This window comes from Passer montanus, unplaced genomic scaffold (genome assembly GCF_014805655.1).
Source record: "Passer montanus isolate IOZ18808 unplaced genomic scaffold, ASM1480565v1 scaffold118, whole genome shotgun sequence".
Classification (NCBI taxonomy): Eukaryota; Metazoa; Chordata; class Aves; order Passeriformes; family Passeridae; genus Passer; species Passer montanus.
The window spans coordinates 70,208-83,736 of record NW_024358500.1 but is presented as its reverse complement, the minus strand read 5'-3'; the positions used below and the strand labels follow the sequence as shown (position 1 = coordinate 83,736).

Here is a 13,529-nt window from a genome sequence, read left to right as displayed (position 1 = left end):
AGGCACAGCATTCTGGCTCAGGAGCTCTCCAAACACAGCCCTCTCCAACAGGAACAATTGGAAGAGACAGATGAAATGATGAAAAATGAAGGGATCAGCAGAAATCAGACCTAATATAAACCCAACTAAAATAAACTCAGCATGGCTCCTGTGGCTCATTCAAAAGCAGCTCTTCTCCAATGAACTCAGGTCAGGGGAAAGATGGACTGGAACTTCCTCTGCTCTGTGCCTTAGGAGCCTCTGGCAATGGGAAGAGGTTTTTAAAGGGAAATACTGAAGACTGCAACTCTACCTCCTACGTTGCATCACAGGAAATGTGACATCTCCAGCCAGAAAGTGTAACTGCTCCTAAATCCTGAGCTTCAGAATTTGAAAGAATTAACATTATTTTCATAATTGGTGTGAGGTCAGAGCTGTGTGTACTTGCCTGAATTCAAAGCCAAGCAGTAGTTTTTACATAAGAAAGCTTACAAGTCTGTCATTTATTTTTAAAACTGGAATGAAGATGCTTTGACTCTGCATGTGTAAAACAGAATGAGATCAGGAGGCTCAATGCTGTGTCCTTGGGATGATGGAAGCAGAGCATTCTATTGCACAATTAAATGGAGCTGTTTGTAAATTATTTATGTGCTTTTTAACATATGTAGAAAGTTTTGCTGCAGGACGTCAGCATTGGGGTTTTTATTTTTCTACGTCAGCATCAGATCACTTCTAGAGAAATTCAAAACTATATTTGATCATTTGATTAACATGCTTGTTAAACCTCAGCTAAAACAACAGGACAACAGAGAAACTGAATGTGGTTTGGGATTCAAAAATATTATAATCGTTGATCTGGGTGAGGAAGGTTTTTTGGCTGTAGCAGACAGTTGAGAAACATGTCAGATTGCTTCTACTGAATAGTCCAAAATATCAGAATATTGAAAGTTACAGACTATTCAGCCACCAAAGCACAAGTGATAGTGCTTGCTTGTGTTTCTCTCCACTGTCTTCTGCACAGTCCTTAGAACAGGAGTAAAATATTGCCTGGCTCCACAAGTGCTCTCCATGAATTTGCAGCTCTGATGGGAGTTCAGAAAAGAACATAAGGTATTTTACTGCTGGAAAGAAGAGAGCCAAGCTGATCTGGGATTCTGTTTAATCCCAGGGCTGCACTGAGTCAAACATATTCCACATTTATTACCATTAACAAGGGGAGATGTGGCCCAAGGCAGGAGCTGCTGTGGCTCTTTTTTTACTGGTACCTGAGAGACTCCTCCATTCTCTAAGGCTGACACTGACCCAAAGAACTGCTTTGTTCTCTGATGGCTGGATTTAAAATTTTTTTTACCAGCTATTTTGCTCCATTTAACAGTTGAGAGAGCAGAGATCATGAGCTTGTCACCTCTGCTGCTACTTGTAGTAGGCAGAGTTGAAGGAGGTGTAAGACTGGAGTGAACTGTGTGACACGTCTGCAGGGAATCAGTGCTCCCAGCAGGCTCTGGGAACAGGAATTATGGGTTTGGATATCTCTTGTTTTCCATTACTGCTATTTCTATCTTCTGTTAACATTCCTCTGACATGAGCCCTTTTTTCTTATCCCATATGGCAGCAGTATTCCTGTCACCAAAACACCCCAGAAAGCTGATCACCCTGCACTTACTTCTGTCCTCTCTGCAAAAAGGCACTAAAAGTTGACTTTCCTGGAAAAGATAGCAAGGAATTGCCTCCTTATCTTACAGCTGAAGCTAATGCTGCCCTGTGCCAGCCCAGTGTCTGGGAACACTGATCAGATCAGCAGTGATGCCCCAGGGCAGCTGGTGGCCACACCCCAAAGTGTCCGACCCTAAAAAATGAAGGAAGATCTCAATTCCTGCACTCCTGATGCCCTGAGTTTGCACGTGGTGGCCCAAGGGCCCGTCAGGGGTGAGGTGTGAGGCAGGAGGTGGGAGCTGAGCTCTCTGGCACCTGTGGACAAGCACAGCCCTCCCCCAGTGCTCGGGTTTGCACTGGTTACCTGAGGCCACCTCCTTCTTCATCCTGGATTTTTCAAGTGTCCTGTGGGACCAGGAGTTTAAATCCATCTGTTCAGAGTTTGTGTGTGCACTCTTTACCAGTGCACTGTGACAGCGACCTGCTCAGGAAACCAAATTCAGTGCCAAGTGCCCCAGGAACCTGCAGGAAGGCAATTTTGGAAGCCAGGATCATTTTCAGCCAGCAGGCTTCTGAGATGGATTGATTTAAGGCATTGATCTTCCAACAGGGCTCCTCTTCTTAGTTCCACATGGCTTGGAGAAGGAAGACATCCAACAGGAACTCTTTACTTCTATATTCATTATCATTTGATTAACACAGATGGGAAAACTTCATGTCTAGGATGGCTGTCTGTGAAAAGCCTGTACAATACAGAGGCAACTAACTCAGATAAAGAAAAATTGTCTTTAAAAATGCTTTTGCTTAAGAAAGAAATAGGAAATGGAACCACACCTACGTAGTAGCACCAGGTCAGGATGATTAGTGACACAAGCCAGAGAACCACGTCCTTGTAATACCTACACATGATGGATGGCCCTTGCAGCTGGAGAAAGTGAGTAGGGAGTCACGCTGACCCCTGCTTTTACATGGTTGGGCTGCTTTCCTTCCCTCAAAAAAACCCCAAGAGTCAGCTATCAGTTACCAGCACATTGGAGTTCCCAAGCCAGCAAGCTACAAGATTAATTGACTGCTTTTTAGGGCATGGTGACCCACTGGAACGAGCAGGAGTGACAACGGGCTTCTTTTATAGACTTTGCATTTGGCTGGAAATCACACGCCTCTGTTGTTATGTAACTCCAGGGATGTAAGGTGGCATCTTGCCTCTGTCTGTTTAGGGCCATCACACTCCCCCTAAGATTGCATCTTGTCTTCTATTTCGTATTCTCATATATTTTTCAATCACTCTCCAATTACAGCGCTTTCTTCCCTCATTTAAGGAGGAATTGTTCTAGTTTTATGCAGAAAAAAATCATTATATGATGCATAAAAAAAATCATCACATATCTGCCTTAATTTTTTTCTGTGCTAATATGTCACAATGCCCATAACAGAGGTGAGCATAAAGAACTAGTAAGTTTGGACTCCTTGGGAAGGTGTGAAGATATAAATTGTCTCAGAGGTTTGTGCCTCTAGTCCAGGCAGGCTGGTCAGTGTGTGTTTCTGCTCACAGGATCTGTTACAGGAACAGAAGAGGGTGTGATGTTGAGAGCAAAGATGACAGGAATGGTCCAGGGGGCAATCAGGTGTGTCCTGTATCTTCCAGCTGTGCTCTGCAGCTGGGGCAGCTCAGCTCAACCCCCTGGAACAGCCCCTCTCTGCTCTCCCACTCCTGATCCAGCTCCTTGGAGGACACACAGGGGGGTTCAGCTTCAGCTTCCTCAAGCTGACTTTCCTTTCAGCTTCCTCAAGGTAGTGCAGGAAGGTGCTGAGGTGACCTCAGGAGAACAGAGGTGGTAAAGGGAGCAAGAAGAATCTGAATTGCCATCTTCCCACAGGACAGAAGAGAATGAGCTGCAGGGAGCAGGTGAAGTTCTGGTTTTGCTCTTGTCTAAGTCCCTGAATCTGTGGCTGCCACTACTCACAGCTCAACATCTCCCTCAGAAAAGCGTGAGGTCAAAGAGGATTCAGAGAATGCAACTGCTGCTGGTGACTGACAGGTTTGCTCAGACTCCAAACATACCAGGATCTTAGTGCTGGGGAGGTGAGAGCTGCAAACAGTGCAGAATATTCTCATCCTCAGGGCTGCTGGTTGGTAAAAATGCAAAATACTGCATTTGACATAATCTTGCTCTACCCCAAACTTAGGAACCAGAACTGTCGAAAAAGTGGCTGTCACCTAGATTAAATTTATTAAATCCAGGTGAAGAAATAAAAACAAAATAGATGCTCCAAGGATCACCTTGTGTTCTTTTCTCAGCAGTTGCATTTCAGCTCGAGGAAGGCACTAGGCCACATTAATGTCTGCTACAAGCAGATGTGTTCTCTTTGAAATACATGCACCCACTTATGCTCTGCCTGCACCGAGTCTGTTACTGGGTTTTGAGGAGCTCTGGCAAGTGCTATCTGTTAATATCTGAAGGTGGGAGTGTTCAGGGAGTTGTCGGAAAGGCTTGCAAGACTAGATCTGATCATACCCACCCACACTAATTAACACATTACATAAAAGTACAACAAGTTTCTCTTTGCAAACATCAGAATCACTTGCCCAGGCACTTTCTGTGCAGTTCTAGAAGAACCTGAGGGACAGACTCTATTGCTTTTTAACCTCAGCAGAACAATGGGTGAGTGGGGAGGGTACAGCTCCCACTTTCAGGGCCCACTCCTTTTTGTGATGCTGCTAGAAACATTCCATTGGCAGGGACATGGCTGGAACAACCTTTTTAAAGTTCACCAGGGGTGCATGAGGGTGAACTTTTTTCTCATCAAAAACCACAAAGGAAATATCAAACATAAGGGATCAGATTCCTCTACAAAGGACTCCTCCTCTCCCTGCCCTGCCTTGCTAATTCTGAAAATCACTTAGTATAAACAGCAGCCCTTGAAGCCACCTTGAACTGAAAAATCCTCCCAGTTAAATTTGGCCTTTTTTTTTGTCAAGGGAACATGCTCCAAACTGGCTCATGTTTCTCTAGCATTCAGATTTTAAATCAGCAGCAATCTCCTGTATAAGAGCCATAGTGAGGACTCTTTTACTTCTTCAGAGTTTGGAGCAAGTAAAACTAATTTCCTTATGAAACTCCTGTGACCTGCTCCTGCAGCTTCACCTGGATTCCTCCAGCAGGATAATAAATGGATATCCCAATCTCAATTTACTCCAGACCCTTGTATGACATCTGGCTTCAAGATGGTGGCACAGAAAAGTGCAGTGATGACACAGGAAAACAGAAGGAAAAAAATAATTGTGCAGTGGAGAGCAGGAGGCAGCAGAGAGAGCGGGGAAAATCAAAATTAAAGTAAATCAAAGGGCGGAAATTCCTCGGAGAAGGCCTTAGGCTTCAACAAAGCTTGTCCACATTTGCAGCACTTCAAGATTACCCAACAGGACCCTGATGTGGGAAGGTCCCAGCAGACCTCAGCAGGCATTCCAGAGGAGCCTTTCTATTAAATAAAAACTCTTGAGTGTCTCCATCCCCGTTTGCAGTTGCTCGATGGGCACTGTCCTGTCTCACAGCACTCACCAGGCAAGGAACTCTGACCCAACTCCTCCCTGCTATCTGCAGAGCAAAGTTAATGTTTTCCTCATTATTTTCTGTTTGCTGCAACCCTCTCCCCCACCGTGACTGCTATTTGACCTGCTGAACGCTCGGGGACCCTGAGGGAAGACAGAGGGAGGTGTGTGCATGAGAGGGGAGAGATGAGGACTCTCAGCTACCTCCCGACTTCTTTATATGCATCAGAAAGAAATCAACAGCACTCAGTGTGCAAGGCAGCTCTGGAGACAGGGAACATCTTTTGTGTGGTGCAGGGAAAGAGCAGATCTGTGTAAGGGACAGGATCTGGGGACGAATGGGGAGTCCAGTGTGTGTTTTTACCTCACTTTTGCATTAGGAAGTTATCAATAAACAGACTCTCAGCACACAGGTTTAATTCCAAGGGGACACTGCTCTTTCACCACAGTTGATTGCACTTGCAGCTACAAGCCTGGCACACCCAGCTGGGATTAATGAGAAACTGGAATGGATCAGAGAGCACAAGGGGAAGTTGGTGTCACCAGATCTTCCTCTCCCAAACCTCTCCTGATAAACCTGGTACCTTCAGTATTCCAGGCAGATCCTGGAAGGGTTCTCCTCTCATGGCACTTGACTTTTCAGTGAGATGGGCTTCTCAAAAAAAAAAAAAAAAAAAGACAAAAAATAAAGCTGGAAGCATATATTAGGGTGGTCTCAAAATGACAGAGATTGAAGTTTCTTTTCATCCTCTCCAGAGAGCCTCAGACATCCAGGAATTCCAAGGAAAACTGCATTTTAAGAAACATGTTCAGAGGTGTCACAGTGCTCCAGGTTATAGTTCTGCACTGACCCAGGCAGGAGAGCCCCTCCAAACACTCACCCAGGCAGAGGGACTTCAGCAGTGGCACTTTCTGGCAGCACCTTCCTCTTGGAGAGCTCCAGAAAGGAGAAATCCAAAGGTCTGCAGTAAGGCCTGATTTCAACACTCACACCTTTGCATCTCAGTAGCAGATCTCCATTAAAGAAGTATTTTAAACACAGCTCACAGCTTTTCTGCTGTACCTCAGAAGTCTTTTAGGAGATGATATATTGTGGCATATGGGTTTTTTCCTCATCTAAACTTTTGTGTAGAACCTCTTGGTCTATGAACAGATACTGCTTTTCCTTCCTAGAACATGCTGCATTTGAGTTTGCTGAGCTTTTGACAGACATTTAGGTAGTCAGACTTGCAATTTTGAGGTAGGGAAACACCAGGAATATCTGCTTTGCAGGTCAGGGTGCTCCTTCAGGTGATTCATTTTGCCCCAAGCCACACAGGACATCTACAGAAAAGCTTGAAATTCGAGTCAGGAGCCCTAAATTCACTCCTTTAATCACACATCCACCCCTGAGGCACTTCATTCAGGTGTCTCCAGTTGGACTTGCTACTTCCTCTATTGCAATTATATTAATTTCTCTGTTAGTAGTGCTCCAATGTGCTGCTCACTGCATTTTGCACAGGAATGCAGTGTTGCCCTTCCTAGGCTGTCCAAGAGAATATTTCACTACAAAAATAAATAATGTCTAGCTGCTTCTGGCACCTGAGTCCAAGCATATTTATCACTTTTGGCTGATCAGTGCCTGATTCAATGTCCCTAAAGCACAATGGGTTTATTTCCAGATGAATTCAAAATGCATTTAATCAGGTGTTCTCTAAATGTGGTCCCAAATTTCACATCTCATGAGCACAACAGTAGTGTCTCTTAGAGCATTATTCCACTTCACTGTGCAGATTGATACAATGGATTTTCCTCTGCATGGATTATGTCAGTGAATGTATGTTTGTACAAGCAGGCTCTAGTTTTAGTTCTAGATTTAGTTCATCCCCAATGTGCTGCTGCCTACGTGTGTGGCAGTCTGGGATTAACACTAAAAATATATTTATATTTTATCAGAAATGAACAAAAAAAAAATCAGAATGACAATTTCACATATGAGTTCAGTGACAGAAAGAATCTTCCACTATTCAAACTCTCAGCTCTGCTGCCTGAGCCTTCCTGTCCAGCCTCCACAGGGGAAGTACAACAGCTTTTTTGGGCCCAGAACGAGAAGTCCTGGGTGGCCTTTAGCAAAGAAAACATTGCTTCATGGTTTGCTCCTTCCCCAGTGTGTGCTGGGAACAGCTTCATCATGGGATGGAAAGTAAAGAAAGAGAAGGAAGAACTGTCCATATCTTTTAGTTCTTCATAGTAATTTTGAAGTTCCCCATTGAAAAAGCTGAAATGAAACCAGGGCAGCTCCCCTGGAGAGAGGGCACAAAGTGTGTTTGGGATGGATGTGCTGCCTCTCCACTGAGACAGCCCACAGACACTTAAGAAACAAAAATCACATCTTAAAACTATGAGTAGATTTAACAATTGAACTCTAAAGAATTAAACATCATAGAAACATTTCACACTTTCTGTTTGTCTTTCCAAGGGTCCACAGTCCACTCACTCAATCCTGTGCAAAGGTCATGTTACTATGGATATGACCTGCAAGAAATGTGTTGCCTCAGAGCAGCACAAGTCACATGAACAGGCTGGAAGCCAAGACTTGCTGATTCACAGTCCTGTAGGATTTTCATGCTCGTGCTGGGTTCAGTGCAGAACAGTCCTTGTGCCAGCCTATGTTCGTCCTTTGAAAGTGTTCATGCAGGTGTAGCTCCCAGAAAACTTGTGGATTTCTTCAAGTGCTGCCTGGGGGAGAATGCTGGTGTAGAAACAGAAAGGAAAGGAGCAGATGAGACAAACCCCTTAATCTGTTCTGATGAGAGATATGTAAATATGCATTTAGGGACATAAAAACACAAATGTTCAAAAACCAGCTAGTGAGACACAGACAAAGCTGGCATCAGTTTCCTGCTCTGAGGAAGCTTACAGGGAGAAAGTTCCATCCAGTCACTCTTGCTCTACAGAAATATTTATCCAAAAAAGTCTGTAAAAGCTGTAACTTGGAAGATACCATTTTGTTTTATTCCTTCTAAATACTATACTCTGATATATACAGATTTAACCTGAATTCTCTGGTTGCCCTGCTATCTGGCTGTGCAAGGCATGTGGCCTCCTTATCCTGAAGTATGGATAGAGACCTCTGATTTCCTGACAGCTACGGTAATGGAAAATAACCTATTAGTTCTTACAATAAAATGGAACAGCCCTTTTTCTTGTTGACAGAATTTCTGGGAACTTCTACTCCAAATTTTACATTCAGAGCAAAGCATTTACTGTGAATTATTTTTTCTTGTTTGAAATGCAATACTGAAATTATTTTCCACTGAAGTCTTATTGCCTTGTTTCAGTTCCTGACTGCAGCAGCTTTTCCAAAGGCTTTAGTGCAAACTGGCACGGAAACACAATGGTGAAAGTCCTTCCTCTGTGCTTGTTCCAGGTTATGAAGTTATGGTTTTTTCCCTTAGGTACATTCAAATTTCAGTCCTGATCATACACAAAAATATTGATTTAATAGTTTCACTGATGTAACACAGGCAATGCTCTCTAAATGCAGGTGGGATGTCCAGGCCTTATGGTTCAGAAATCCTGCACAATAAAAAGCCTGGAGTCCAACAAGTGACTTAATAAATCCCAATCAACCTGTGCAAGTTAATGACTATGAAATTCCCCAGACAAAAATCCAGTTTACACCTCAGGAATCCAAACTTTGGGAACAAAACTGGTTTCATGAGGGGTTATACAAAAAAAAAATCTCCAAAGGGAATTTCAAAGTGCTTTTGCTTCCATGACTGTCTTTCAAGGGAAGAGATGAGAGAGCAGTTCAGTCAGCCTGAGCTCTGCCTCAGGGAACAGACACAGAGCCAAGTGGCCAGGCCATTCCTGGGCACAGGAAATACTCACCTTTTTAGGATAACAAGAACGTGCATTGTCCATGGAAGGAGCAGGAAGGCTTGATTCATCTGAACAGCTTCCACCGTCCTCCTCGCCACTGTCTCTGGCTTGAGAGGAGGAAAAAGACTAGGGAACCTGAACAAAGAAAATGAAATAATTACAGGTGAACCAAGCTCCTCCTTTAAAGTGTTACTGACCACGTCCTGTTACTCTGAGTCATTGCTGGTAACTGGCCCTCAAACATGCCCAGGACAGGCTATGTCCCTAAGAGGCAGAAAATTCCAGTTCCAGCCAAAAATGCCCAAAAGCAGAAAGCCCAGTTCCAGCTTAGGTAAACAGTTAAGAATGTACATGTTGGTGCCCTCAGGGAGAAGTGGCAGAGAGTAATCAGAGCCCTGATTCAGGGCTTTTCTTAATTTGAATGCAAACCAATACCAAATGCTGTCTTTTCAGTGATGGTGTTTTTCCTTTTACTCTCTGTTCCTCTTTGCTTGATTCAAATCCTTGACAGGTGAAATACAAATATTTTCCTCCATTGCTTTTAATACCAAACATAAGGCTTTTCCCAGCTCCTGCAAGAGCTTGACACTGCAGATTTTCTTGACTAAGAGAGCACAAGCTGTATTAAAGGTTATTTCACCCACTGTAAAAGATTAATTTGGACAGCCATTACTTGTTCTCTTGGACAGGGGGAAAAAGGAGGTACTGATAGTCTCACTTCAGTAAGTGGCTGTCATTCCTTTCAGTGGGAAAGGATTAAGTATTCCAGTGAATAAAGAAGGAACTTGTACTGTTAATTCTCAAGTAATTTGTAAACTGGTCTTTCTGCATGACCATTGCAGATGGCTTCCCCTCCCTGTCTGGTATGGCTTGAACACATGCAGGGAAAGCCAGCTTCCAGTTCTCCCAGCAGCAGTGAATGTCTCCCCAGCACAGGGTGGTGCAGGAATATCCCAGCACACTGAGGGAACCAGTCTGATGGGTCCCAGGTGGCCTAAAGTGACCCTCTGTTCCCAGGCAGCCAAATGAGACACCAAATTCTCTTAACTAAATGAAGCATTAATTAGGAGTGTATTCTGATGATTCATTTAAAATGAGATGCTTTATTCTAGTTCCCCTGGACTGACCTGATTCTCATGCCCTGGAACATCTCTGTGCTGGTGTGGAAGGGCAGGACTGTGGTGGCATTCACCCCAGGACAGTCCAGCAGCCCCAGGGTCAGGCTCTCCATGAAAGCAAAGGATGAGGCTTTGGAGGTGCAATAGTCAATGGCTCCAGGGATGGCTGACAAGGCCAGGACAGAGTTCAGGCAAACAATGTGCCCATTCTGGAGCTCCAGCATCCTTGGCAGGAATGCTTTGGTGGTCTGAAGAATAAGAGAGTTAAAAGAAGAAAAGAAAAGAAAAAAAAAAAAAAAAAGCTTAGCAGTGATACAAGAAAAACAGCACTGACTGAAAAAGAAAAAGGTGACACAGACACAACAAGCCCAAGTGTTGCTGTTCATTATGTAAGGAAAGGAGTAGCCTCGTTGTTTTGTCATTTTCTGAGATTCTAAATGGGCAAAGTTTGTGTAGAAATACAACAAAAGTCTTTCCTAGCACATATATGAGCAGTACCCCCAGATAAAGACCATGAACAGAGTGCCTACTATGCTAAAGAACTTTTATGGAATAAAGTCTTCAAGTAAGTGATGAAATCACAAGAAGCTCATTTTCATTTCTATTGTCTGATTCAAACTGGACTGAGTTTCACAGCTCCCTTCCCTGTAGTCCCACACTCCTCTGATGTTCTCTTCACATCACCATACAGGAAACTCCTCTGTGAGCTCAGGCTTTGACAAAGACATCAAATGTTTTATTGGAAATCACAGAATGGGAATAAAGAGCATCACATACTGAGTACTACTGAAAAAAAAATGTTTATTTTTTTATTTTTGATCTCTTTCCTCTGGCCTTTGCCCCTCACATTGTTTTTTCTCTCTTGTTTTCAAGACAGACTGGTTTCACCAAGCATCCCTTGGAAAGACCTACTGGCTGTAATCTGTCACTCTCCTTCCCACCTCTGAGTACGGGGGACACAAGAGCTTATCTCACCCAGAACTGTCCCAGGGTGTTTATGTGCTGGGATTTGAGCAGGGCATCGTCGTCGCTGTCCATCAGGCTCTTCCCATGAACCACAGCAGCATTGTTCACCAGGATGGTGATGTCACCCACCTGCAAAACAAAAAAAAAAGAGAAAAGCTTGTGACCAAAGGTATCTCTCCTCACACATCAGCCATTTCCATTAGAGCTGAATAGCCATCATTGCCCAAATACATCATTATTTTCATGGTTTTTGACATTCTTGCCTATGGGCTTTGTAATCCTTTGTATCACCTCATACAGGCAGCTGGACTTTGTACAATCTTATCTGCGTGGTCACCCTCCTTTTTTCCCCAATATATTATTTATTCTCATCAAATACCGAATCACAAAACCACGGAACTGTTAAGGCTGGAAAAGACCTTTGAGACCATCAACCTGGCACCACCACTGTGTTCAGCACTAACCCACGTCCCCAGGTGCCACATCCACATGGATTTTGAACACTTCCAGGGATGGTGCCTCCACTACTGCCCTGGACAGCCTGTTCTGATGCTTTACAACCATTTCCATGAACATGTTTTCTCTAATATCCAATCTAAAACCTCCCTTGGTGCAACTTGAGGCCATTTCCTCTCATCCTGCCCCCTGTTCCCTGGGAGCAGAGCTGGACCCCCCTGGCTGCACCCTCCTGTCAGGGAGCTGTGCAGAGCCAGAATGGATGGCACTATTTAAAGTGAAAGCACTTTGATTTGGAAGAGGCAAGGATGAAGGTGAAGGCTAATAATGGAAGTTTATAAATGCAGCTGACATCTTAGCACCCTGTGTCCTTCATTTACTCTCCTGGTGCTCTCTCCTCTTTTCATGCTCTGTTGTTTTTCCCCCTGTGCCAAGTGCTGCTGAGAGCAAGCTGACTTTGATCCATTTACGTGCCTATGGATATAGAGGGGGCTGTTATTCTGTTATTTAACACTGAAATGTGTGAAATGATCCATGAAACCTCCATGGGTGAACCATGCTAAGGGGCAGACTTTTATAATCTGCGCGTTATACTCCACAATCCATATTTTATATATAAAATACCTATTGCACATAGTGAGTCTCCTCCTCCAGAGTCTCCTTTTTCCAGAGTGAGCCCCCAGCTCCCTCAGCCCCCTCCCAAGCAGTGTTCTTTCCCCCTGACCTTTTCCCTCACGGCCTTGGCCTGCCGATAGACTTCCTCGCGGTTCCCAACGTCGCAGATGAAGTAGTGGCACTCTGTCCCCATCATCCTGATCTCCTCCGTGGTCTCCTTCAGGCACTTCTCAGTCCGACCCCACAGGATGATCTGTGGCAAGAAACTTTTGTTAGAGGCTAACTGCTTCTGTTTCATATCTGAAATAATTAAAACATGCTTCTGACTTCAACGGTTTGATGGAAATCTTGGATGTGTTTTCACTGCCAGGGCTGTTGTTTTGCTTCATTTAAGAAAAGCAATGACTTTCTGTTACATGGGGAGTATCAAGTGGGACCTGTGTTCCACTGCTGATCCTCTGTTTACAGATTCTTTACAAGCAACACAAGCTAGAACAAAAACTCAGATCTGAAGTCTAATGTGACTGGTATATGGAATGTTTGGAAATTTTTCTGCATCGTGTCATTTCAAATCTCTCCCTGTTTTTGCTATACACATGTACAGAATGACAAATTAATTTAAAACCACAAACCTTCCTGAATATCTGGTGTGTTCTCTACTTGTTTTACGTATGGAGATAAAACCTGCTCTGTAGTAAAATGTATTTTTTCAGCCTAGTAGTTACTTGCAATGCTGATTGCAGGCTGGTGTCTCACGTGCATTTCAAACAAGTGTTCATCCTACAACAGACTTCTAAAGTGAGAAATTTCAAGCATGAATTTATTTTGCAGCTCCTATATGCAGGATTTCACTTGCTACTGCCTTTTAACTCAATAAAAATTAAACACTGCTTCTTGTACAAAGAAACTTCTGAATATTCATAGAACAAGCATTCAAATAATGGAGCATGGATCTGATTTACAATGAGACATAACCAGCCAACCCTATCTGCATTTCTACACCATCAATGAGGTCAGAAACAGAAATAACTTGAAAAGTCACCAGGTTCATTAATTTTCATCATGGGGCTTTGTCTAATACAATTCTTTCTAGTGAGGCAAAACCATCAAGTTTGAGATGGGGCTTCCACCACTGTCCTTCAAACATTAATCTGCAGCTAAACAGATGTAACCACAATTTTTTTTCTGAGTACACAACCATATTTGCTATTTAAGGCTACTGGAAGGAATATAATTTCATCTCTGTTACTTAAGATATCTATGAATGAACCGATCCATGGTTTTTGCTCTTCAACTAAGTCTTCTCAGCACTTATCATGTTATAAATA

General features: G+C 43.5%; 1 protein-coding gene across 1 annotated transcript in view; it reads right to left on the bottom strand.

The window, feature by feature from the left end:
• Positions 1-5,830: 5,830 nt before the first annotated feature.
• DHRS3 (dehydrogenase/reductase 3) overlaps positions 5,831-13,529 on the bottom strand; it is a 28,516-nt gene continuing 20,817 nt past the window's right edge. The window contains exons 2-6 of the mRNA XM_039697486.1: positions 12,311-12,454; positions 11,140-11,259; positions 10,174-10,412; positions 9,056-9,181; positions 5,831-7,913 (exon numbers count right to left, since the gene is read on the bottom strand). Of these exons, the coding sequence (XP_039553420.1) occupies positions 7,829-7,913; positions 9,056-9,181; positions 10,174-10,412; positions 11,140-11,259; positions 12,311-12,454 (714 nt within the window). The 3' untranslated portion in view covers positions 5,831-7,828. The remainder of the gene's footprint in view (positions 7,914-9,055; positions 9,182-10,173; positions 10,413-11,139; positions 11,260-12,310; positions 12,455-13,529) is intronic.